This window comes from Pyrgilauda ruficollis, unplaced genomic scaffold, assembly GCF_017590135.1.
Source record: "Pyrgilauda ruficollis isolate IOZ18807 unplaced genomic scaffold, ASM1759013v1 scaffold182, whole genome shotgun sequence".
Taxonomy (NCBI): Eukaryota; Metazoa; Chordata; class Aves; order Passeriformes; family Passeridae; genus Pyrgilauda; species Pyrgilauda ruficollis.
Window position 1 is genome coordinate 1050703 of NW_024517207.1, and position 22429 is coordinate 1073131.

The 22429-nt window shown below is 39.1% G+C and overlaps 1 protein-coding gene across 1 annotated transcript; it reads left to right on the forward strand.

Annotated features, from left to right (window-relative positions):
- The first annotated feature begins 7 nt into the window (after positions 1–7).
- On the forward strand, positions 8–20349 carry CTR9 (CTR9 homolog, Paf1/RNA polymerase II complex component). The gene is made up of 25 exons (XM_041464658.1): positions 8–139; positions 1934–2032; positions 2788–3027; positions 3397–3514; positions 4101–4190; positions 5481–5629; positions 7916–8023; positions 8539–8646; positions 8768–9004; positions 9730–9819; positions 9923–10051; positions 10162–10345; positions 10929–11017; positions 11273–11458; positions 11637–11724; positions 11955–12103; positions 14146–14262; positions 14428–14573; positions 15974–16045; positions 16861–16996; positions 17437–17583; positions 18016–18173; positions 18489–18585; positions 18905–19017; positions 19270–20349. The coding sequence occupies exons 1-25, from the start codon at positions 95–97 to the stop codon at positions 19673–19675; spliced, it is 3501 nt and encodes a 1166-aa protein (XP_041320592.1). The 5' UTR covers positions 8–94; the 3' UTR covers positions 19676–20349.
- The last annotated feature ends 2080 nt before the right edge of the window (positions 20350–22429 follow it).

The following is a 22429-nucleotide window of genomic DNA, read 5'->3' on the forward strand; positions in this document are numbered from 1 at the left end:
CCCGAGCACGTCCGGGTCGGGCGCTCCCGTGAGGGGAAGTGCGCGCGGCGGCCCCGGCCCGGCGAGTGGCGGCTCCGGCAGCGCTGTCGCCAAGATGTCGCGGGGCTCCATCGAGATCCCTCTCCGGGACACCGACGAGGCGAGTCGGGCGCGGGCAGGCGGCGGGGCAGGGCAGGGGGGGCGATCCGTGCCGGGGCGCGGGCGGTCGCCGCTGCCGCCCGTGGTCGTGTCCCGGGCTCGGGACGCGGGTGTCGCTCGCAGCCCCCGAGCCGGGGTCGCAGGTGCGTGTCCGGCCACGGTCGTGCCGCGATTTGGTGTGTCAGCGTCTCTTGGTGTTTGTTCCTCAAGCAGCGCATAGACACAGGCAGGGCAGAGGACCCTCTCTGTAAAGTCATTTCACCGTGGGGCTAAAAACTTAATTTAACTTTTCTTTATTTAAGGTGCACTGTCACAAGCCAAGGTTAGAAAGGTTCAGGAGAAGTGTGTGGAGATTTGCAGCGCATAACAAAGTTTGACATTAAATCATTCTATGGCAAATACTAAATTAATGGTGTAGCTAAGTAAGGGGCTGGAACATAATGCTTACAGGTTGAAGAATATTCTCTGTGAAAAGTTGACTCCCTGCTCTTCTGTGTACATAAACATATCATACATATATGCATACGTGTATACATATATATGTGTACACAGAGACATTCATATATGCACAAATATATCTGCAGAAACAAATTTCTGTGTGGCTGCCATTGAGGTTTTAAGTCTCACAAAATTACTTTATTCTGTGGTGTTTACATGGGCATTTTCCTCTGTGACAGAAACTTCTGTCTGAGGTGTCAACATGAATTGTGATCTTGGTGCTGCTGTTCAGGACTACTTGAATCCCAAAGTTCTGAATTAATCACTAGGGAATGCAGTAAAATACTCCTCCACTCTTCCATGTTTATTTGCTGTGTTGCTAATACCTATTTCTCTTTCATGACTATTTTAGTTGATGGATGAGGGCCATTATCTGTCAAACAGGAGGTGCTATGCAAGATAAAACTAAAATGAGCCAAAGTTAAGCAGAAATATTTTTGCTGACATTCTAAAGTCTTGTGTAGTCTAAACTAGAATCCTTTCTAAACTGGGTTGCTCTAATTCAGTCTACAGAGAAGTCCCAGCACTGGTAACAGGGTACAACAGCTGCACTTCTTTCTTGCTGTAAAATTAACTTGTAACGCAGATGATTAATTATTAAAGGCAGCATGGCTGAGTAAGGTGAGCTAACAAGCAGTTAAATTGTGTTCCCAAATATCCCGTCTGGGGAGTACGTGTTTCTTTTTCCTCATTTTATAATATCAGAAGATTGTTAGATCAACATGGGAGACTAATACTCACAAAACAATGCCTGAATGATGAAAAGTTCTTGATGTCATTTGCTGCTCATATCTACAGTTGTGAATATTCAGAAATTTAGCTGCTTCAATAGTTCCTTAATTTCCTAGGGCATAAAGATGACTTTACAACATTTCAGGAATCTAAGTCTTAGGTATTGATTTTCTGACACCAGATTACTTGGAAGACTTTGTCTCTGAGCTAGATCTCTATATTACCTGTAGGAAAAGTTTTTGAAAGTCAGCAGTGTGCAGTCAAGTTGATTATAAGCTGATTCTGAGCATGAAGTCCATAGTGAAAGAAGTTGAATTAGGATCTCTGCTTGTTCTCCCTCACTTGTATCTCAAACATTGGTTTGTCTTTTCTCTAAAGAGAGGCCATCGCTTTTATCTTGTACAGAATGCAATATATTACCTCTCCTTTCTTTGTCCATAACCTTGTTTAAACACAAATCATTATTTATGTTTTGTGCTCTGACAGGTCCAGTTTCCATTGAGCTCAGTGACAGACAATGTTTTTAATGCTTTGTGAAAAGATGATCTGTGTTGTTTGGTTCTAGGTTATTGAGCTTGACTTCGATCAGTTGCCCGAGGGGGATGAAGTTATAAGTATCCTGAAACAGGAGCACACCCAGCTGCACATATGGATTGCCCTAGCGGTCAGTATAGATACAAATTGTGTATTTAAATCCTGTATTCACATTATCAGATCATCATTTCCAGTTCCATGCTCTTATGACCAGTGCTAACTGAGTTCCAAACAGATACTTTATGGGGTCTTTCAGTCTTTGATTCTAGGCCAGATGTTTCTGATTGACATTTGCATATTAGGATTTTAATTTAATCTCTTTTTCATGAAACAATGCCTCTTGAGGGTTGCTTTCTATGGTTTTTTTTCTCCTCAATCCATAGTTTTCCTGGTTTATGCCTTTGATTACATGCTTCATAAAAAAGGAGGAGGCAGTATCTACACTGTGGAAAGTATGGTTAAATGTCAAAATGTCAAAGAACTTCAGAGGAAGACCAGTGGATTCTTCTTATAAATAGCTCAAAAGGTTGTGTTTTAAGGTGGTGAGGCACTGGCATAGGTTGCCCTTAGAAGTTAAGGATACCCCATCCTTGGAAGTGTTCAAGGGCAGGTTGGATGGGCCTTTGAGCATCAGGAAAGTGTCCCTGCCCATGGCAGGGTGGTTGGAACGAGATTATCTCCAAGGTCCCGTCCATCCCAGGCCATTCAGTGATCTGGGACAGAAAAATATTTGGCATTATCAGAAAATATCTCTGGTGATACCTATATTTATTTCTGCTTTATCCCTACATCCTAGAAAAAGAGTCTGTATGATATCTGAAGCGTCAGCTTGGTATGTGCTGTACTCACTGGGGTGGTGTTGTGTGTTAAAACTGTGTTTTGTAGCTGGAGTACTACAAGCAAGGCAAAACAGAAGACTTTGTGAAGCTGCTGGAAGCTGCCCGCATCGATGGCAACCTGGACTACAGAGACCACGAGAAAGACCAGATGACATGTCTGGACACTCTGGCAGCCTACTATGTACAGCAGGCTCGGAAGGAGAAGAACAAAGACAACAAGAAGGAGCTCATCACCCAGGCCACCCTGCTGTACACTATGGCTGACAAAATCATCATGTACGATCAGGTAAAACTGGTGTCTGATCAAAACAACTTTTGTAAATTAGTGATTGTAAAGAAAACGGGTATTGATTCACTAAAGGGAAACTTTAGAAACTAGAAACTGCTCAGGCTTTAAAGTGACACATAGGCAAAACTTGTACCTGAAGTGTGTGTGGTGCCACCAGAAATAATTCTGTCTAGTTTGGCACACCTGATAGAACTACTTCAGTCAACTTTGGAGATGGGGAAGGAAGAATTGGTATTCTCTAGCTTGATAAATGTAAGAGAAATAATTTAATTGTTAAAAGGCATTATTAGGCAGTTAATCTTTCACATAGTCCAAACTTCATATGTTACAAAGATAAATGTATTGCAAATTCTTTGCTTTGTCCAGAATCACTTGTTGGGAAGAGCCTGCTTTTGCCTGCTTGAAGGTGATAAGATGGACCAAGCTGATGCACAGTTCCACTTCGTGCTCAACCAGTCTCCAAATAATATTCCTGCCCTACTCGGTACGAGTTTATGGATATTTGTAAAAACCTGGTCTTTGGTTGAGTTTTGGAATGAATTGTATGCTTAAGAGGGTGTGTGTACAGAGAATGTGATCAAGACACACGTGCAGAGACTAATTAAAATTTGGGAAGTACACATAAATGGAAGAGCTAGGAAAAATGCAGTGCTAACTGGCATCTTCTGAGACCCATGGGCATACATCCAGTCAGCTATTTATGCTTCCCCTGGTGGTGGCAATGAAGCTGGACACTCTGTTAAGGGTGAAGTTACCACTTGTGAGGGGTCAACAGACTGTACACTTGTAATTTAAGTTGTTTACTAGTCTCAGTAAGTATCTTTCCTCTGGACCAATAAGGAATTAAGTTTCTGCAGAAAAATATGAAAAAGTAAATTTAATGTGTTTTCTTTCATGTTTGCTTTTTTTCATATACTTGACATCATCAAATCTAATAAAAGTTGTCATTGTCTGACTTTTCTGTTAGTTTTTAACTGTAACTTTTGGAAATGGGTACAGCACAAGCCAACCAAATAATACTTGAGCTTCTGGTTTATAACCTTGGTTTTATTCCTGGTATGTTCAAACAGGTAAGGCATGCATTTCTTTCAACAAGAAGGATTATAGAGGAGCCCTTGCCTACTACAAGAAAGCACTGCGTACCAATCCAGGCTGCCCAGGTAAGACAGAAAGTGTTTGCTACTGGGGGTATTTGCTCTGCTTGCAAAATAACTTAGGTCTTCCTAATTCAAATTCAAAGGGCATTATTGTGGTCTATATCTGTCAAAAAAACTCCAACCCTCATTTTAGAGGGTTGAAGTGAATGAAGAATACTTCATTGACTTGAAGTATTTCTTCATATTTAGAGAAGGAAGTCATGTTTAGGAAATTACTGTTAGGAAAATACTGTTCTTTTTTTAAGTATAACCTTTTAAAGAGGTATTAGAAAATAGGATTTTGCATGTAAGAGAAATTAAAGTTATATGGGGAGGGAGGAAACTGTTCAAAACTCTTGCAGAATTTCTTTTGCTGTAAGCTCTTGGAATAAGGCTTCAGAATTGACATAACAATAATGAAACAAGACATAAAAAGGAGAATTCTACTTATAGTGCATGATGTGAGTTTTCCTGGTCTTGTGTTATTTTCTTTACGCAAAAATCTGGGAAAGTGATTTTTAATGACTGTAAAAGTGATACGTGGGATTTAGATACATTAATTCAAGGTATTTACATTAGGATCATAAATACTTGAAAGTTTCTTGAGAGATGTGATAGACTTTGCCATAACCTGTCTAAGAAAAGGTTTATTGCAAAGTTGATGTGTGGTCTGTGATCTGCTTTACAGTATTGATTGCTACAAAAGCCTTACTTTTCAACAAACATCTTTCCTTTGCTCCCCTTTTTCTAATGGACACAGGTTTGAAACTGCTGTTTATAAATTCTCTGTACTCTTAGATCACAAGCAGTCTGAAAGAGCAGTATGATGTGAATTTTCTGTATTAGTCCATCTGTACTTGGTCATGGAAGTGGAGGATGATAAACAGCATGTGAATCAGTTATCATCTGAGGAGAAATGCCAGCTAACTTGTTTATTCATCTGTGTTTTCTGAAGGCCTGCTAGTTTGGGGTGAACTTAGCCTAAAAAATGTCCAGCCCTTCCATCTGGCAATTTTTAAATGCTTTTCTCTCTTATTTTTAATACATTCACATAAAAGTAATTTTTTATTTGTTTGGCATTGGAGTCTGTGGGAGATAGCTCAGTGTTCTGAGGTTTATGAAGAAATAATGTCATACTAATACATTCAAGTTCATTTTGTGGCCAGCCAAGTATGGGCTGCTGCCTTGAAAAACAGCAGATTGTTAGATGGCTTTAAGGAGCTATGAAAAAACTCTGCTTTCACTCCAGGTTGGGGAAAAAAAAGCATAAAGTTGAAACTTTGGGATTCTGAATGGTGTCGTGTTGTTCTCTAGCCGAGGTTCGGTTGGGAATGGGCCACTGCTTCGTGAAACTGAACAAGCTGGAAAAAGCTCGCTTGGCCTTCAGCAGGGCTCTGGAGCTGAACTCCAAGTGTGTCGGGGCCTTGGTTGGACTGGCTGTTCTGGAACTCAATAATAAGGAGGTGGGTCTGACTTAGCAGGAATCCATGCTCAGTTCACTTTCTTTGAGCTAAAAAAGGCAAATTTTTTATCCTTTCAAAGATAATCCAGTTTTAAAATGGGTGATAACTTTTATGGTTGAATAATTTTAAGTCTGTGCTACTCTTGAATGATTTTATAGATATGTGCTTGTGACGTGAGCAGCACATTCGGAATAGCTTTCTTCTGTTGTTAAAAACCTTCCATTCTGTCATTTATAGAAGAGTTAGGTGCAGAAAAACAGTGCTAGGTTAACTGTTTCATTTCAAATAATAAAATTCCATGGTGAGACATGTGAAGGAAAGTCAAAGATATATTCCCAGGAGGTTAGGTCAAGTTTTTCAGAAGTTTAGGAGTTAAGAATAAATTTTCAAACAAGTTTCAAAGTTATTCAGGCATGCATGCTGCATGGTAAACCAAAGAGTAGGCAAGAAGAAATTTTAACTGGGCTGATAAAAGTACAATTAAGTGGTGATCCACCTTTCTAGGTATTGTATCACTAGAAAAATGCATGCAAATATGGCTTAGTTGGGATCATAAATTCCTTAGCATGGATTAACCATCTCAGATATTATCACTGGAGGATGAGACCCTTAAGTGCTTTTTAAAAAATAAATACTGTTACATAATTGTATGTGGCTAAAATTTACTGTGCTGCTTTCTATGGTTCCCTAGAAAGATATTTTGTTGGCACAGAATGTCTGAAAATTTCTTAGTTTACTGCTTCATGGGAAAAAAAGAAAACTGTTATTACTTCCATGAAGAAGCTAAAAAAAAGTGGGCGTAAGAGGTTTTTTTCATAAAACTACAGAAGGGACCAAAAATATTCTAAAGTCAAATTTTAATAAATTCCACAGATGAGAAATTGATGACATTTGGTATCTTTCTCTTTCTTTTCCTGAAGATCTTTTGTGTGAAGTCAAGGGATGAGCCCACTCACCTGAAGATTCAAAAAGCTGTGATTAAAAGCTGAGCCACTCAAAGATATTTTGTGTTTTTTCTAAGAAATACATCACCTGTGCTTTACCTCAAACTTTTCTCACAACTTCATAGTAAAAGTTAGTGTAACATTGAAGAGTTGACACAGGGATGGGAGAACACTCTGGGGAAAAGAGCCTCTGAGTATCAGGCTAATTGGTATCTTTTTTGTGCTTAGATATTTCTAATATTTCTTCTTTCTAGAAGATGTTATGATGTCAGATCAGGGTTGAGATCACACTGTGCTCTCATTGAGGTCTGTCTGATCTGTTTTTCTTAAATGAAAGCACTTAGAGCTTTGGGACCTCTACCCATCTACTGGATTGGGTTGAAGTTGGACATGAGACTCAGGGTATTGGAGAACTTGGACAAATGCACAGTGTGGTTATAAACCACACTAACCTTTGAAAATGAAGGCAGGAGAGATTCAATATCTCCTTATCCAGGTGTATTGTTGTGCTAGGTTTGGAAAGATTGCATCTGTTCAAACTGAAATGGATTTTTTAGCTGCCTTCATGTTATGTTTTAACCTCTTAAAACCTAATCTGTTCAATAAGACAGCTTTCTTCTCATCATAATTACAACGTAAAGCACAGCTGTTAGATGATTCCTTGATAGCATTTTTGGTGCTTCTGTTCAGAAATAAGTACAGATGAAGCTGACATGCTTATGATACAGATTTCATGGTTGTCCTAAATAAAGAGCAATTATTTTATCAGTTGTGGATTTGAACTTGGAGGTAAATCACATTTTTTACCCATGGGAAGCTTTCTTTAAGATGTAAATCTTCTTTAGAAAAGAGTAAGTTGTGCAATGGTATTTCTATATAAAGACCTCAAACTTGCACTGATTTTAAAATGAGATCTAAAGTTGTTGTTTAGAATTTGAACATGAAAATATCTTCATTCCACTGTTGAATGAATTGGGTAAAACATTGAAACCTAAACCAAACAGGCACTGGGACACTGAAGAGTAGAAGGAGCAGAAAGAAAGCTGTCAGGCTGTGAGTGTGACATGTCAAAGGACATCCACACTGTCTTTTGGGTTTTTTTGCCTTTTTTTTCCTAGGAAGTCCTGCTGTGCTCTTTTCCATCCCTGTATGGTAGCTTCATTTCCCATTTTCCACCTGTAGGCTGCAGGAAGAAAAGCCAGTAGCTGAATTTACTCTTTTTTGTGAGCTCAGTATGGTGTTGTCAGAAATCCTGAGCAGCCTAGACTGAAAAATGGTTTTGAAGATGGTAATAAGATACAGATACTGAGGTGCTGCTGATACCTGTCAATGTTTTATTTAGGCTGATTCCATCAAGAATGGTGTTCAACTCCTCTCTAGGGCTTACACAATTGATCCCAGTAATCCAATGGTGTTGAATCACTTGGCTAATCACTTCTTTTTCAAGAAGGTAAGCAATCACTGAAATTCTACAGTTAAATGCTTGATAACCTCTTAACAATGAGAATTCTGGTGTTGGATTCAAACACATTTCATCAGGTGCCCAATATCTGTTAATCTAGATGAAGAAGTGTGAGATTTTTGGCCTGAATTTTGTATGAACCTTTCTCAAGAAAACCAAGAAAGGTACACTTACTTAAACCAAAATCATCTTTGTGTACTGAAGGGGTTTTGGGTTTTTGATGTTTGGAATTGGTTTTTTTTGGTTGGTTGAGGTTTTTGTTGGTTTGTTTTTCCCCCTCCTCTCTCTTCCATGCTTTAAAACATGAAATAGAGAAAAGAATAGTAGTGGCTAAAACTAAGTCTGTTGTTATTTAGTCAGTGCTGTGACTAAAGCTTTGTTATATTTTCCAGCTATCCACATTTAAATCGTAAAATCATTTGACCATAAATAAAGTGAAGCCTTCCAAATCTCATTTAACTTCCTTTTCCTTTTTTTTTTTTTGTTTTTTTGTTTTTTGTCAGGACTATGGTAAAGTGCAACACTTGGCTCTTCATGCTTTCCATAACACAGAAGTGGAAGCGATGCAGGCAGAGAGCTGTTACCAGCTGGCGAGGTCTTTTCACGTGCAGGTAGGGCAGTTCTTAAAGTCCCCTTTGAGCTCACATTTTAAAAAAGTCTCTGTTATGAAAATTCCTGCAAAGTTTGCCTCTAAAAACACTGACTGTTACTCATTTAATTCCTTTTAATTAGGAAGATTATGATCAAGCTTTCCAGTATTATTACCAGGCCACTCAGTTTGCCTCATCTTCTTTCGTACTTCCGTTTTTTGGATTGGGTCAAATGTACATTTATCGAGGGGACAAAGAGAATGCTTCACAATGCTTTGAAAAAGTCTTGAAAGCCTATCCTAACAATTATGAGACTATGAAAATCCTTGGATCTCTTTATGCAGCTTCAGAAGACCAGGAGAAACGGGACATTGCAAAGGTGAGTTTTCCTTCCACCAGCATCGTGTTTATTTGCAAGAGTAGAACTTGGAGATCAGACTTGAGATCAGATTGTTCCTTAAGTTGAATAAAACTCAGGGTTAGGTGGCTGTTGATATGGAATATTTCATATGGGCTGTCATGAGGGGTCTGTGAAGAGTCACAACTTCTGGACAGAACTGAGACTGCACTGGGCTCTGGGTAAAGCATGTCCAGGAATTTAGAGAAACTCCAGCCTCATGTCTCTATTTGGTATGTGAAAAGGGCAGAATTCTTTCCATATATATATATAAAATTGTCTGAAGATGGGAAGTTAGCTCATGATTTCCTGAAGAGAGCAAATCAGCTGGTGATTTCCAGAAAGCACTTGTCCTGTCTGGGCATATCTGGAAGGACAGCAATGCTTTTTTTTAAATGAAAGGTATTTTAAATCTAATGTAGGGTAGATAAATGGAAGAAATGTTAAGCATTTCTCTAGCTTTTCATGTTGGTGTAATAGCCTTTGTTTCTCTAAGGCTTGAAGCAGGTGTTCTGGTCTACAGAAGAATAAAATGATGAAGGAAGAAAACTAATGCAGATTTATTACTGTGCAGATGTTTAGGATGTTTGCTTCTGCAGTATGGTATATCTTTCTAGTGTTAAGGTGAATGCCTTCACTCTTTCATTTCCATTTTTTTAAACAGGCTGTGTGTCTTTGAAGTGGCATAATTATCTTCTGCTTTTCAGGGGCATTTAAAGAAAGTCACGGAACAATATCCTGATGATGTAGAGGCATGGATTGAGCTAGCCCAAATTCTAGAACAGACTGATATACAGGTATTATTAGTACACACTCGGTGAATTATTTGTGTGCTTTTCATAAGAGCTTGTAAGGCTCATTCTCTTCTTTCTTTCATCCGCTTTCCCTTTCTTTCCGAAGGGTGCTCTGTCAGCCTATGGAACAGCCACACGCATTCTGCAGGAGAAAGTACAGGCTGATGTCCCTCCAGAGATCCTGAATAACGTGGGTGCCCTGCACTTCAGGCTGGGAAACCTGGGAGAAGCAAAGGTATGCAGTTACTCCCAGTTTGAATGGTGTTTCTCGATCACACAGAAGAGGAAGTTTTCCTTTGAGGACATTCTGGAGCGCTTCATTGCTCTTTTCTTTCTGTTCTTCAGAAATACTTCCTGGCGTCGCTGGATCGTGCAAAAGCAGAGGCTGAGCATGATGAGCATTACTACAATGCCATCTCTGTGACAACATCCTACAACCTTGCCAGGCTCTACGAGGCCATGTGTGAATTTCACGAAGCAGAAAAGCTCTATAAAAACATTTTGAGAGAACATCCAAACTACGTTGATTGTAAGAAACATTTGGTATTTCATCAGTTCTACAGCCATCCTTATAATACCAAAAATTTTCTGGTTGACAGTGTCTTCTGCTCTCCTTATGTCTGTCTTCCCTTGTTTTCACAGTAATGTTGGGGCTGATCTGTGCTGTTTGCCACAAGCTGCAGCACATATCATGCCCCAGCCTTGTTTGTAGCCTTTTCCCTGCTTGTTTTCCATTGTCACCTGCAATACCCTTCCCAAAGCTTGCAGAGATGAGAGAGCTATTTAAAGTGGAGGGGGGAGAATTATGTAACAGATGGATCCTTATTTCCTTGCAGTTTTTTCAGTTGTCCTTAACTTATGAAGCCAATTTAACACAATTTACAATACTCTAACTACTCAAAACCTGCAGTTTTTATATGGCCGTCATGGGTGCAAGTTCATCTTTGCATCATATTTCTCATTGTGAATAGGATATGAAAGTTGTCTTGCTGTCCTTAGCTGATCAAGAGAAAGATTGTTTTTTAAATTGATGCATGGACAATATTTTCTTTGTTCAAGATGACTTTGACCTGTTCCCTGATTTTTATTTCATTTTCTATCTTTATTTTCAGGCTACTTGCGCTTGGGAGCTATGGCCAGGGATAAAGGGAATTTTTATGAGGCTTCTGATTGGTTTAAAGAAGCACTTCAAATCAATCAGGTTTGTAACCTTTTAAGTGTTTAACATTAAAACACTCTAATAAGTTAACTTAAAATTTAATTTTCCACTTTTTGTGTTTTTAGTTTGTTTAAACTGTGGGGAAGAAGAGAGAGCTGCCAGATCTGCTCTCTGTGTTTTGTTTGGGGTTCTTTTGAATGTGGAATTATGTTTAAGACGAGTAACACTTTATACTTGAAAAAGAACCCTTGCAAAGGAAAAGAGTGTTTTTGTAACTTAAAGTGAATTTTTATTTAGGATCATCCAGATGCCTGGTCTCTGATTGGCAATCTTCACTTGGCTAAACAAGAGTGGGGTCCAGGACAGAAGAAATTTGAAAGAATCTTGAAGCAGCCCTCCACACAAAATGATACTTATTCCATGCTGGCTCTTGGCAACGTCTGGTTGCAGACTCTCCATCAACCCACAAGAGACAGAGAAAAGGTAATGGGCATCTCTGCCCTGTGTGTGGGTTTCTTTGTTTATTTTTTGTAAGTTATTAGCTATTCAGAACCTCTTCTTAATGTGTGTTTGGCATCTTCTAGTTTATAAAACCTCTGGGTAGATCTTATAATACTCCACTTTAGAAGTGAGTGATGAATTGGGGCATTTCTTTCTGCAGGAGAAACGTCACCAAGACCGTGCATTAGCCATCTACAAGCAAGTCCTCAGAAATGACCCAAAGAATTTGTATGCTGCTAATGGCATAGGTGAATATCAGACTCTAGTTTTGCTTCAGAGGTGATCATATTCTTAAGTTTCATGCTTTAATAAAGAATTGTTTTTTCAGGGCCTGAGCACTGTAGGGTGGAGCCCAGGAAATGGCAGCTATGTCAGTTTTTGAAGGGGCACTTTATTGAGGCATATTGAATTTTCTGTGGTAGGAGTGCACAGTGCATGAACCTGGAAGCTCACACTGTCCATATTCCTCTCCCCTCAGGAGCTGTCTTGGCACACAAAGGATATTTCCGTGAAGCTCGTGATGTTTTTGCCCAAGTGAGAGAGGCCACAGCAGATATCAGCGATGTGTGGCTGAATTTGGCACATATCTACGTGGAGCAGAAGCAGTACATCAGTGCTGTGCAGATGGTAACATTTCCACATTGAACTTACCTCCTGTCTTGGCTCAGATGACTTCTAGATGTCTCTCTGTTGTCAGGGCAGCTGGGAAAGTTTCTGAACAGTGTTTTAACAAGTTCTAGGCCTACTTCTGACAGCTGTTGGCTGTCAAGTCAAGATTTAGTAAAAGACTGCCAAATGTGGGTGGGGGGTTACAAAGCACTTACCATCTTTTATACTTTTTTTTGGTAGCAGGGTTAGAATTTTGGTTGTGGAGTAAATTATTAGTCAGGGGGGTTTCAGTCTGTGTATTATTATTCAGTTACTGTATGTGATTTACATGCAGATGTTTCCAAAGTAAGTAGATACAATTTGCTGCTGGGATTTTCTTTTAAACAGCAACAATTCCTATTTTTGTTCTTGTAAATGACCACAGGAATACTTTAAAAGCTGTCTTAAAAGCTGACTGGGCTGTAATTTCACTCACCACAGTTAAAATCACAAAATAATTCATGTTGAAAGAAATCTCTTGAGGTCTGCTAGTTTAACCTGACCTGCCCAAGCAAGTAAATGTTCAAGTGTCAACCTATTCTGAGTAAATTGACTCAATTAGCTGATGAAAAGCATACAAATAAGCTTAAAAGCACAGCACATGTTGAACAGGACAGAAACTAAGAAGCAACTTGTGTCATTTAAGATGAGTCCTTATTGAGGCTCAGAGACACTTCATTCAGAGCTATTCTGAAGCTTTTTGTGGTGCTTAATAAAGAAGTGTTACTGGGCCTTTCTTACATGCTCAGGAGCTCAGTAGTCACTGTCCTCCAGTGAACTATTGTTAGCAAGCTTTGGCAACACAGTCACATTCACTCTGTTGTGCTTGAATGGGGTCTGTTGTTTTTTAGCACTTTGACTATTTTTATTGACAAAAAGCCTAATGAAAACCTCATTTTAGCAATTGTTTGAGCAGTGAATTACAGTGAGAAGTGGGTATCACTTTCACCTATCGATTTGGGAGAAAAAATATTTTACTCATTTGCTAATTTATTTAAGAAGAGGTGTTACTAGAAATGTGTTTGTTTACTGAAGTGTTTTATTGTTCCCTGGGTTTTGCTATGCAGTCACAGTGTGAAATACATTATATTGGATTCAAAGGGAGACAAATTGAAATTACTAGCCCAGCTTAGTGCAGCCACAATCATTATCCTTCTGAGTTCTCTACCTTAAAGCATACAAATCTGAGGCAGGCTTGAGCTAAACACAAAATCTTGGATGCTGAAGGTGCTCACAACACAGTGAGATCCAACAGTAACAACCTCAGGTGTTACAGTTCAGGGCAGTTTTTCAGTACTTGAGCTGCAAATAAAACTTACTTTGTATTCCTTGCTATTTTGGAGGCTTAGAGAGGGTGAAGGGCTCCTTGAGAAAAGAGTACATCAAACAGGAGGTGCTTTTTACTGAGAATGATAACATTTGCTGTCTTTTAAGCCTTTAATTCTAGACCCACAGAAGTTATAGTAACAAGTCATCTTTTGCACTTGAGAGAAACTGATATCCCTTGGCATGGCCAAGTTCCTCAGCTGGGTGGACAGAGCAAAGTTGAGTTATCTGGAAAGTCTGAATTTTTTTTTTTAACTAATTACATCAGATATATAGAATTAGTATATTAGATATATTTCAATTTGTAAAATATCTGATATGAATAAAGAAAATAGATTGTTTATTCCCCACGCATCCTGTGGACAATATTTAAGTGATGTTAAAATGAGTCATGTTGGTTGGACTTCGTTGCAGTAAATGCTACTTTAAAAAATATTCTTTTGTACTTAAGACCTACAGAGCCTTCTGGGCTGCAGCCAGTTTCTAGAAAAAAGCAGGTACTTGCTATGGAATAGGAGAGAGAACATTCTGATCACTGAAAAGGAGGTACCCATGTAGCATAACACACTTCTCTAAAAAACAAAAGGCAAATTAGCAGTAATGCTTTTTAGGAATAGAAACATTTACTGGAGTTACCTAACCAAAATAACAAACCACTGTCGCCTTTTACTTTGATTTTTTTTCTTTTATTTCAGTATGAAAACTGCCTCAGAAAGTTCTATAAGCATCAAAACACTGAAGTGTTGTTATATTTGGCCCGGGCACTGTTTAAATGTGGCAAATTACAGGAATGCAAACAAACTTTGTTAAAGGTATGGATCTAGAACATCATGGATCACAATAAAATTGCTGTTAGTTGATGTGTGTTTGTGTTTCTTTAAATTTGGTGGTCTGGGGTTGAAATGATTGTGTTTATTCTCTGTATGTCATTTCTGCATCACATTGTAGCTTATCTTAAAAATATGGTTTTTTTCCAGGCCAGGCATGTGGCTCCAAGTGATACAGTCCTCATGTTTAATGTGGCTTTAGTGCTGCAAAGACTTGCTACCTCTGTCCTGAAAGATGAAAAAAGCAATCTGAAGGAAGTGCTTAATGCTGTGAAAGAGCTGGAACTTGCCCACAGGTAAAGATCATTTGTTTCTAATCCTTATAATCCATGTTGTTGTCCCCTTACAGTGTACTTGCAGTATTGAGCACAAATCTGGTTAGAAGAGCAATCATCTTCTGCAAGGCACTGTGTAATTCTAGAGTTTCTCGTAGGAAAACAAAGTACTGGGCCTGACAAAACTGTGTGTTCAGATTTTGTTCCAGAGCCAGTTTTCTTTGACCAGGTGCCAGTATGTGTTTCTCAAAGAGTTTTGTTATTGCTGTGACCAAGATGCTCTTCTTCCCAGAAACGCGCAGTTGAAAAGATGTTGACAATTATTCTACAACTTGAATACTATTCTGTGACTTCTTTCAAAGCAAACTACAAGGCTTAAAAGCAAATCTGTTTATCTTACATAAGCATAATTAATGAGTGGCAGTCCCTTAAGACTAATTTCACCCTCCTTTTGGTAAGTAAAGTACTGTCACAGTTTAAGAACAGAAGCAGTTTCTTAAGTGCATTTGAGATATTTTTGTTCTGTTTAAAAAACAATAATAGAAGATTTTGTGCAGACACCAGTGTAATTAATCTGATTCAGTTGTCACCATCCTTGAACAGAGCTTTCAACCATTTATCCTGCTCCTAGATGTAGATGGTGCATGATTTGTGCATTCCTAGCTCTGCTGTCACATTGGGGATAGAAGTTCTGATTTAAATTTAATGAGAAGCTTATTATTTATTGTTTTGAAGAAGTTGCATGAATTTATTTTTGCCTATTAACTAAAATTTTTGGAACATACTCTCCATAGTCTAGACTTTAAGCAAGGAATTGTTATATTCATATACCCAAGAATTTGAGTCTAGCACAAAAACATTTGGAATGTGTCTGAGGGTATATGGGAAGAAACTGTGGCAATCTTCAAAGTCAGAAGTAATTTTCTGTTAAATTGGAGAAACATTTCAAAGCACTGATCATCTTAACTCACTATCTGCTTGGAAGTTTGTTGTATTCCCAAGGGCCTGTCCACTTGATCAAGGAGGCTGTTCTGCAAGGATTTTTGAAAAACAAGTTTCCCTTCCTTCTCTTATGCTAATTCAGGCATGTAATCTGTGGCAGGTAAATCAATCTGTTGGGGTCAGCAATAGTCGTACTGCTAGGAGCCAGCAAACAAATCTCAGAACTCTCTTCAGAATTTTTCCTCTCCACAGTGGTTTTAGAGTGCTTTAGATTTGGAGTACTCTGAATGCACTTTTTAACTCTTAAAAGGTGCTGTATTAAAAGGTGTTGGCACAGAGGAAATGAGTGGGATTTCTTCATCTGTTGAGTTTTACACGTTTGTAATTCAGGAGTAAATGCTTTGTTTTAAGGCAAAATTGCAGTAAATATGTAAGTAATGCTATCTTTGCTTACTTTGGTTTCTTGTGATTTCCTCCAGGTACTTCAGTTACTTGAGTAAAGTAGGTGATAAGATGAGATTTGACTTGGCACTTGCTGCTACAGAAGCCAGGTAAAAATTTTAAAAGACAACCCACAAATCCTTCATTCAGATTCTAAGTGAAATATTTTTGTCCTGTTTTTTTGGGCTTTTTTTAAAGTAATAAAACTAGATTCCAAAATTTCAACTGTGAGTTTGTTAGATCAGTAAAAACTCGAGTGCAGGGTCCCTCCATGCAACTGTTTCATTCTTTTCCTGTGTTTCACTTCTGCACGTTCTTGTAAGATTTCCATAGCCCCATACAAATACCATGTGTTGGCCACCCTGCACTGTACATCTGAATGTATCATTGAAGCACTTTGTGCACAGAAGAAAATTTCAATATTAAAAGAAATGTCATTTTGGCATCAGCTAAGAGGGGGTTTAAAGTATCTTGCTTTAATGTTTTGTGTGACTTGGACACTTTATGCAACCTTAACTCTCACACTGTTGGGTTTTTTAAGCTTGAATTTTGCCTTACCTTTCCGAGAAGGTTTGTTAGGTTGTTGTGATTAAATACAAGTTCTTATTAACCATACTTCTGAAGCTCTCCAAATTGGTTGGCATGATTCATTTTATGTTCATGTGTGGGTTTTCTGTATGTGAATTGGCTACGTTTGGAGTGTGAAGCACTATGTTCTGAAATGATCCATTGGAAGATAAATTAGCTTACTAAAAATGCTTTAATTTACTCAAAAATCTGCACTGCTCTTATTTGTGCTATTTCAAGTAGCTGTTTTTTTAGTTCATTGGGGATATGAATGTAGTGTTGTGATGCAGACACTTCATCAAAGCATTTCTTTTTGTGTTTGCTACCGTGCCTTACCCAAGAACCTTGGATTTTGCAGGCAATGCTCTGATTTACTGAGCCAGGCTCAGTATCACGTGGCTCGGGCACGCAAGCAGGATGAGGAGGAGAGGGAGCTGCGTGCCAAGCAGGAGCAGGAGAAGGAGCTGCTTCGCCAGAAACTGCTTAAAGAACAGGTTCCATTCCACTACATTCTGTATATTGCATTTTATAAGTGCACACAGTGACAATATGTGTGCTCCTGCTGCTCTGGGGTGGTACCCAGTAGCTGTTTTTCTTAGTTATAGTAAGTGCTAGCTGAAAATATTGCAGCTAACAGGTGATGCTCTTACTTCCCCATAGCCTCAGAAATATTTAGTTGTGTAATGAAATAAAATAGATATGCCAGAAGTTCTGCCATCAGACTTTTACCTATTCTACCAGGGGCTTTTTTGTAGACAACTTTTTGTAAAAAATCTTTTTTTTTTTTTTTTGCCATATGCACCTTCTGCTATGGCACAGAGCATCAAAAAGCAATTTTCCAGTCTCCTGACAGCAAATCATTTCTGTGCCTGCTGTTATAATCACCGTGGGGGTGCAAATACAATGGTAATGGTTGGCTTCCTTGGTGTTTCAGGAGGAGAAGCGCCTGAGAGAAAAAGAAGAGCAGAAGAAACTTCTGGAACAAAGAGCGCAATATGTGGAGAAGACCAAGAATATTCTGATGTTCACTGGTGAAGTAGAAGGATCAAAGGAGAAAAAACGTGGTGGCGGTGGAGGCAGGGTAGAACAGAATGTTTTAATCTCTGTTTTTGTTTTTTATTTCTTTTAAACATCCTTAATTTTCCCCTTCTGATTTATAATCTCTTGCAGGAGCACAGGTTTTTAATTTCAAACTCCTAGGCTCTACTGAGTAAAATTGCACAGGTTTAATACTAAAATGTCAAAATTGGAAGCTAATACTTAACAGTTCTGAGCGTGGTGGCATCACTAAAATGTGTTCAATTGTTAAAATAACAGAAGATTATCTTATGTGCCAATTCTGATTCAGTTTCTAAATTATACCTTTCTGGTGCCAACTTTGCTATAGTCTCTAGAAGGTTTGTATTTTCATTTCTTCTAGAACATATTCAGCTACATTTCCATTTTGAATGTTTGCTGTTAGCTTTGTAAGTGGGATGTGAATAATAGGTTGTGTTGCCTGTGTTTCTTACAGCGTTCCAAAAAAGGAGCAGGGGAGTTTGATGAGTTTGTCAATGATGACAGTGATGAAGATCTGCCCATCTCTAGAAAGAAAAAGAAGAGGAAGGGCAGTGGCAGTGAACAGGATGGGGAAGAAGAGGAGGGTGAGAGAAAGAAGAAGAAGAGGAGGAGGTAGATGATACTTTAATTCATTATTAATTAATGTCAATTTAATATTATACTTCCCTGAGCAATAGTAGGGCTTTTAAGAAAATTCTCTGCAGTTTTGTAACAGTTTGAAAACAAACTCTTGGACAAACATCAAGAGGTTACATGGTTATTTTTTACTAACACATTACACTTTTTAAGACTTAAGCAACCACTCTGCAAAAGAAGTAGCAGTAACACTTGGTGAAGTGGACATTTCTTGAGACCAGTATTTTTGCATTTTTAAGGGTTTTTTGCAATATTATGCTTCATGCCATATAAAATGTGTTTCTGTTCAAGACCCCAGAAAGCAGAAGAGGGGAGTGATGATGAGGAACACGAAAACGGCCCGCGGCCTAAAAAGCGTCGTCCACCCAAAGCAGAGAAGAAGAAGGCTGTAAGTTAAACCCTGAATAACTGCATCACTCTCTAAATATGCATTTGGAGTTCAGCATTACCCTGGTCAAGAGAGATTTATTAGTGTTGAAAATTACAGCAAAACCTCCTGAAGCCAGCTGGTCTTAGAGCTTATTTTTATCCTCCTCTCCTGTTGCTATTGCTGCTTCAAGGATGAAAAGGATATTTCCAAAGCCATCTAGAATTAAGTGATAGTAAATGGAAAATTTTTTAAAAGCTTGTCTGGTTTTCTGAACGTGTTTCTACATTTGAGCCCTGTGCCACATGAACAAGCAGCCCTTTGTTTTCCCCCTATACAGCCCAAACCAGAGCGTCTGCCTCCTTCAATGAAAGGGAAGATCAAATCAAAAGCCATCATTTCATCAAGTGATGATTCTTCTGATGAGGACAAACTCAAAATTGCTGATGATGGGTAAGAACCTTAATTAACTTTGTGTGAACTTAGGGTTTCAGTGCATGCCTTCAAGAGAAAATGCAGTGTTAATGAGATAACACGAAGATAATTACAAGTTTTTCATTGTACTTGCAACATCCCTTCCCAGTGCAAATTAATTCCACTGATTCTTCTAAAACTAGCATTACCCAAATCCTGGTGTCTTGCTTTATGTATCAGCTAAAGGGAACACCTTTTAATACCATTTTTTCCTTTTGCTTTTCCCCACAGGCACGCTAGAAATAGCAACAGTGATTCTGAGGAGGGGGAGCAGCAGCACAGCAAGCGCATCGTTTCCGATAGCGACTCCGATAACAGGAACAAGTCTGGCAGCGAGGCAGGCAGTCCCCGCAGGTCCCGCGCCTCCGAGGAGGACTCTGACAGTGACAGGTCCCCGAGGAAGAGGCGGCGCTCGGACTCGGAGCAGTCGGACAATGAGTCCGTGCAGTCGGGGAGGAGCCGCGGCTCCGGCGGCTCCGAGAACGAATCGCGCCCGGCTTCGCGCAGCGCCGAGTCCGACAGGGACTCGGAGAGGGGCTCTGACCGCGAGGGCTCTGCCAGAGCTTCTGGGAACGAGTCTGAGCCAGAGGCATCTAATGATGAGGGCTCTGAGGGGGGCTCAGATGACAGCGATTAGAGCTGAATTACAGACCATATTTTTAAAAACGTTCATGTAAATACATCTCAGTTACAGGGGAGATAGAATTTTTATATTTCAAAACTGTGATTTAAAGAACCTTAATGTTTTAGTAAACTGTTGTAAGGCCTTTTTGTGATTCTTTCTATTAGTTACTAATAGATGTTTCTCTGAGTTGGCTTATGGTGTATTTTTAAATTTAAACCACTGTAGGTGCACAGAATCTCTGTCCTGTAGTCAGCACACCGAGGATGAAATGCATGTAAAAACTATGGAACATAAAATCTCCTTAGGTGGTTCAGTGTGGCTGAAACTTTGTTCTGTGATTAAAGATGCATAGATGGATCTTAAAATCCTACCAGATGCAACAAAGAGCTATGGATATTTATCTTTTTCCTCACTTGGAGTAAAGGTCAGTAGGGAAGTTTTTCTTACTTTCTATTAAAGAATAAATGTGCCACAATGCAGCTCTTCTATGTTTTCAAGGGTTTGTTCTTTTGCTTCTGTTTTTGTGTTAAATCAGTTGAAAATGTGCAGATCTTAGAGAAATTTTATAAACTAGCGATGCAGATTTAGATGAAATATTTAAATTGGCTGGTAAAGACATTTGGGAGGACTCTGTATTACTTGAGAAAGGTAAAGCTGCAAGTGTCACAATAAAATGTTCTTGCTTATTTGTTTGGAGTGATTTATTTTACTCCTTAGGAGGTATAAGCAGAATACCTGAAAACATTGCATTTGACAATGGAATCTGTTTGGAGGAGGTGGTCCTCCCTGTATTGTGAGTACATGGCTTTGGAACTAAGTCCTTTCACATCATGTATTCAGGAATAACAATGAAAAATTGACTAAATCTGATTTCTCTCTGTGGTTCTGAAAAAAAAAATCAGTTGTACCAGTCCAAGGAAAAGTTTTCCTTTTTTTCATTGGTCATTAATTCCTGTGTCAGGCATTTGCTAAGACAAGATTCTGTAGGTCTGGATAGTGTATTGCTACCAGTTCTAACAGACTGTGTAAATATGTTGCCTTGGCTTTAGGAGACCTGGATTGTCACTACTGATAGTTCACTTGAAGCACTAAGTGAAAGTGAAGTTTCCCATGCTGCTATTTCTGGTTTGTTGTGAGCTGTTCTCGTTGTGGATGGGTTTGTTCCTGTGTTTATGGGCTGTTGGTAACCATAGAAGACGGCAGAATGCAGAACACTCGAGACGTCTCTCTTTGTGGCTCAGTTTGATAGCAAGTTTCTATCTGTGTTCTTACCTAAAACTTAGCATCAGAGTAGAAGAACAACGCTCGTGTTTGCTGGGTCAGAGCAAAGCTGAATCATGACCCAGAACCACAGGGAAGCAGTGGATAGCTGGGGTGGGAATGCTTGATGTCACATGGCTTCATTTACGAGGCTGTGGAAAGTGTGAGGAAATTGGTGCAACTAAGGGAAGCTGGTACATGCAAGGTGAAACAAATGGAACACAAACAGCAGTGGCAGGTGTGAGAGTAGCCAGCTCTTAACAATAGGAAGGAAAAAGATGTACAGCACTTACTATGGGATCTCAGAAACTTTTCTCTGCCTCAAATACACCTCTGCTGTCATAGCTTTATCGTGTTACTGATTCTGTCTTCCTTGTAAAAATCTGCAGATTTTGTTTGATGCTGTATGTACAGAAAATACATTTTTTGTGTTGGCTAAAGATAGCTCTATATGAAGAAGTGCTGTGTGGGTCTTCAGACCTAACATCCAGCTGGAGAGAAATGCTTTCTGGAAGTGTAAAATACCAGGGATTTTCAGGCATCTCTTGTGAGAGGTATTTTTTGTGCACTCCACAGAAATAAGTTGTCTAAGGAGAGGTTATGACTTAATACAGCTTGAACTGTTTGATGTACAAGAGGCCAAAAAACAGGGACAGAAAGGGGACAAGGGATGCTTTGCTTTGCTATTCCTCTGCTTTTATGTAGCAAAAGAGGAATCAAAAACCAGAAGTCATTTTCTTTTTTCTTCCCTTTGAGGAGGAGAGTTAATGGAAGGATTAAGGTTATATTAAAAAGTCATGTGTTGCTGCAATTTGAGAGAAAGCTATGTTTTAGCTTAATTCATGTTTTCTAATGCTTGTTTTTTGAAAGTGCTGTAGTGGAATAACATTGCCGTAATTCTCTCTTGGCAGCATTCCTTGCCTTCTGAAGTAGGTGGTTGGCTTGCAACTATTAAATTCCTTTATTTTTAGCAGTAATCTATTCCTGGATGAAATACAGCAAGTTAGAAGTGTAACAGTGCCTTGCTAGAGAAGTGCTTTATTCCTAGTTTGTGTTTTGCATCCACAGTTGCGTGATGTGGATTGCATCCATTCAATCCACAGTTCCATGGCTGCAGGAAGTGTTTCCTGGTGAGTTCTCTTGTAACTCAGCATTTTGCTGTCCTCAAGTGTGAGCAGCACATAAGCTCCAGAATACAAGAGGAAAGAGGCATGTAGAATTTGCTCTCATTCCTGATATTTGTAGATTTGGCCTTTCACAGAACATTTCCAGTGTAACTTGACCAAAAAAAAAAAAATTGCTGGGTTGGGTATTTTGTTTTTGGGGGGTTTTTGGAGGAGGGGCAGAAGAGGAGAGTTGGTTGGGGTGTGTGTTTGTAAGTTCTTGGGTCTTTTAATCCACTTACTCAATTTTCTCTTTCAGAAGCTTTTCCAGGTCAGTATTTGGTGGGAAGGAGTGGCTGTCACTGCTGAATGACATAGCATCTATGTGTAAATCAATCATTCT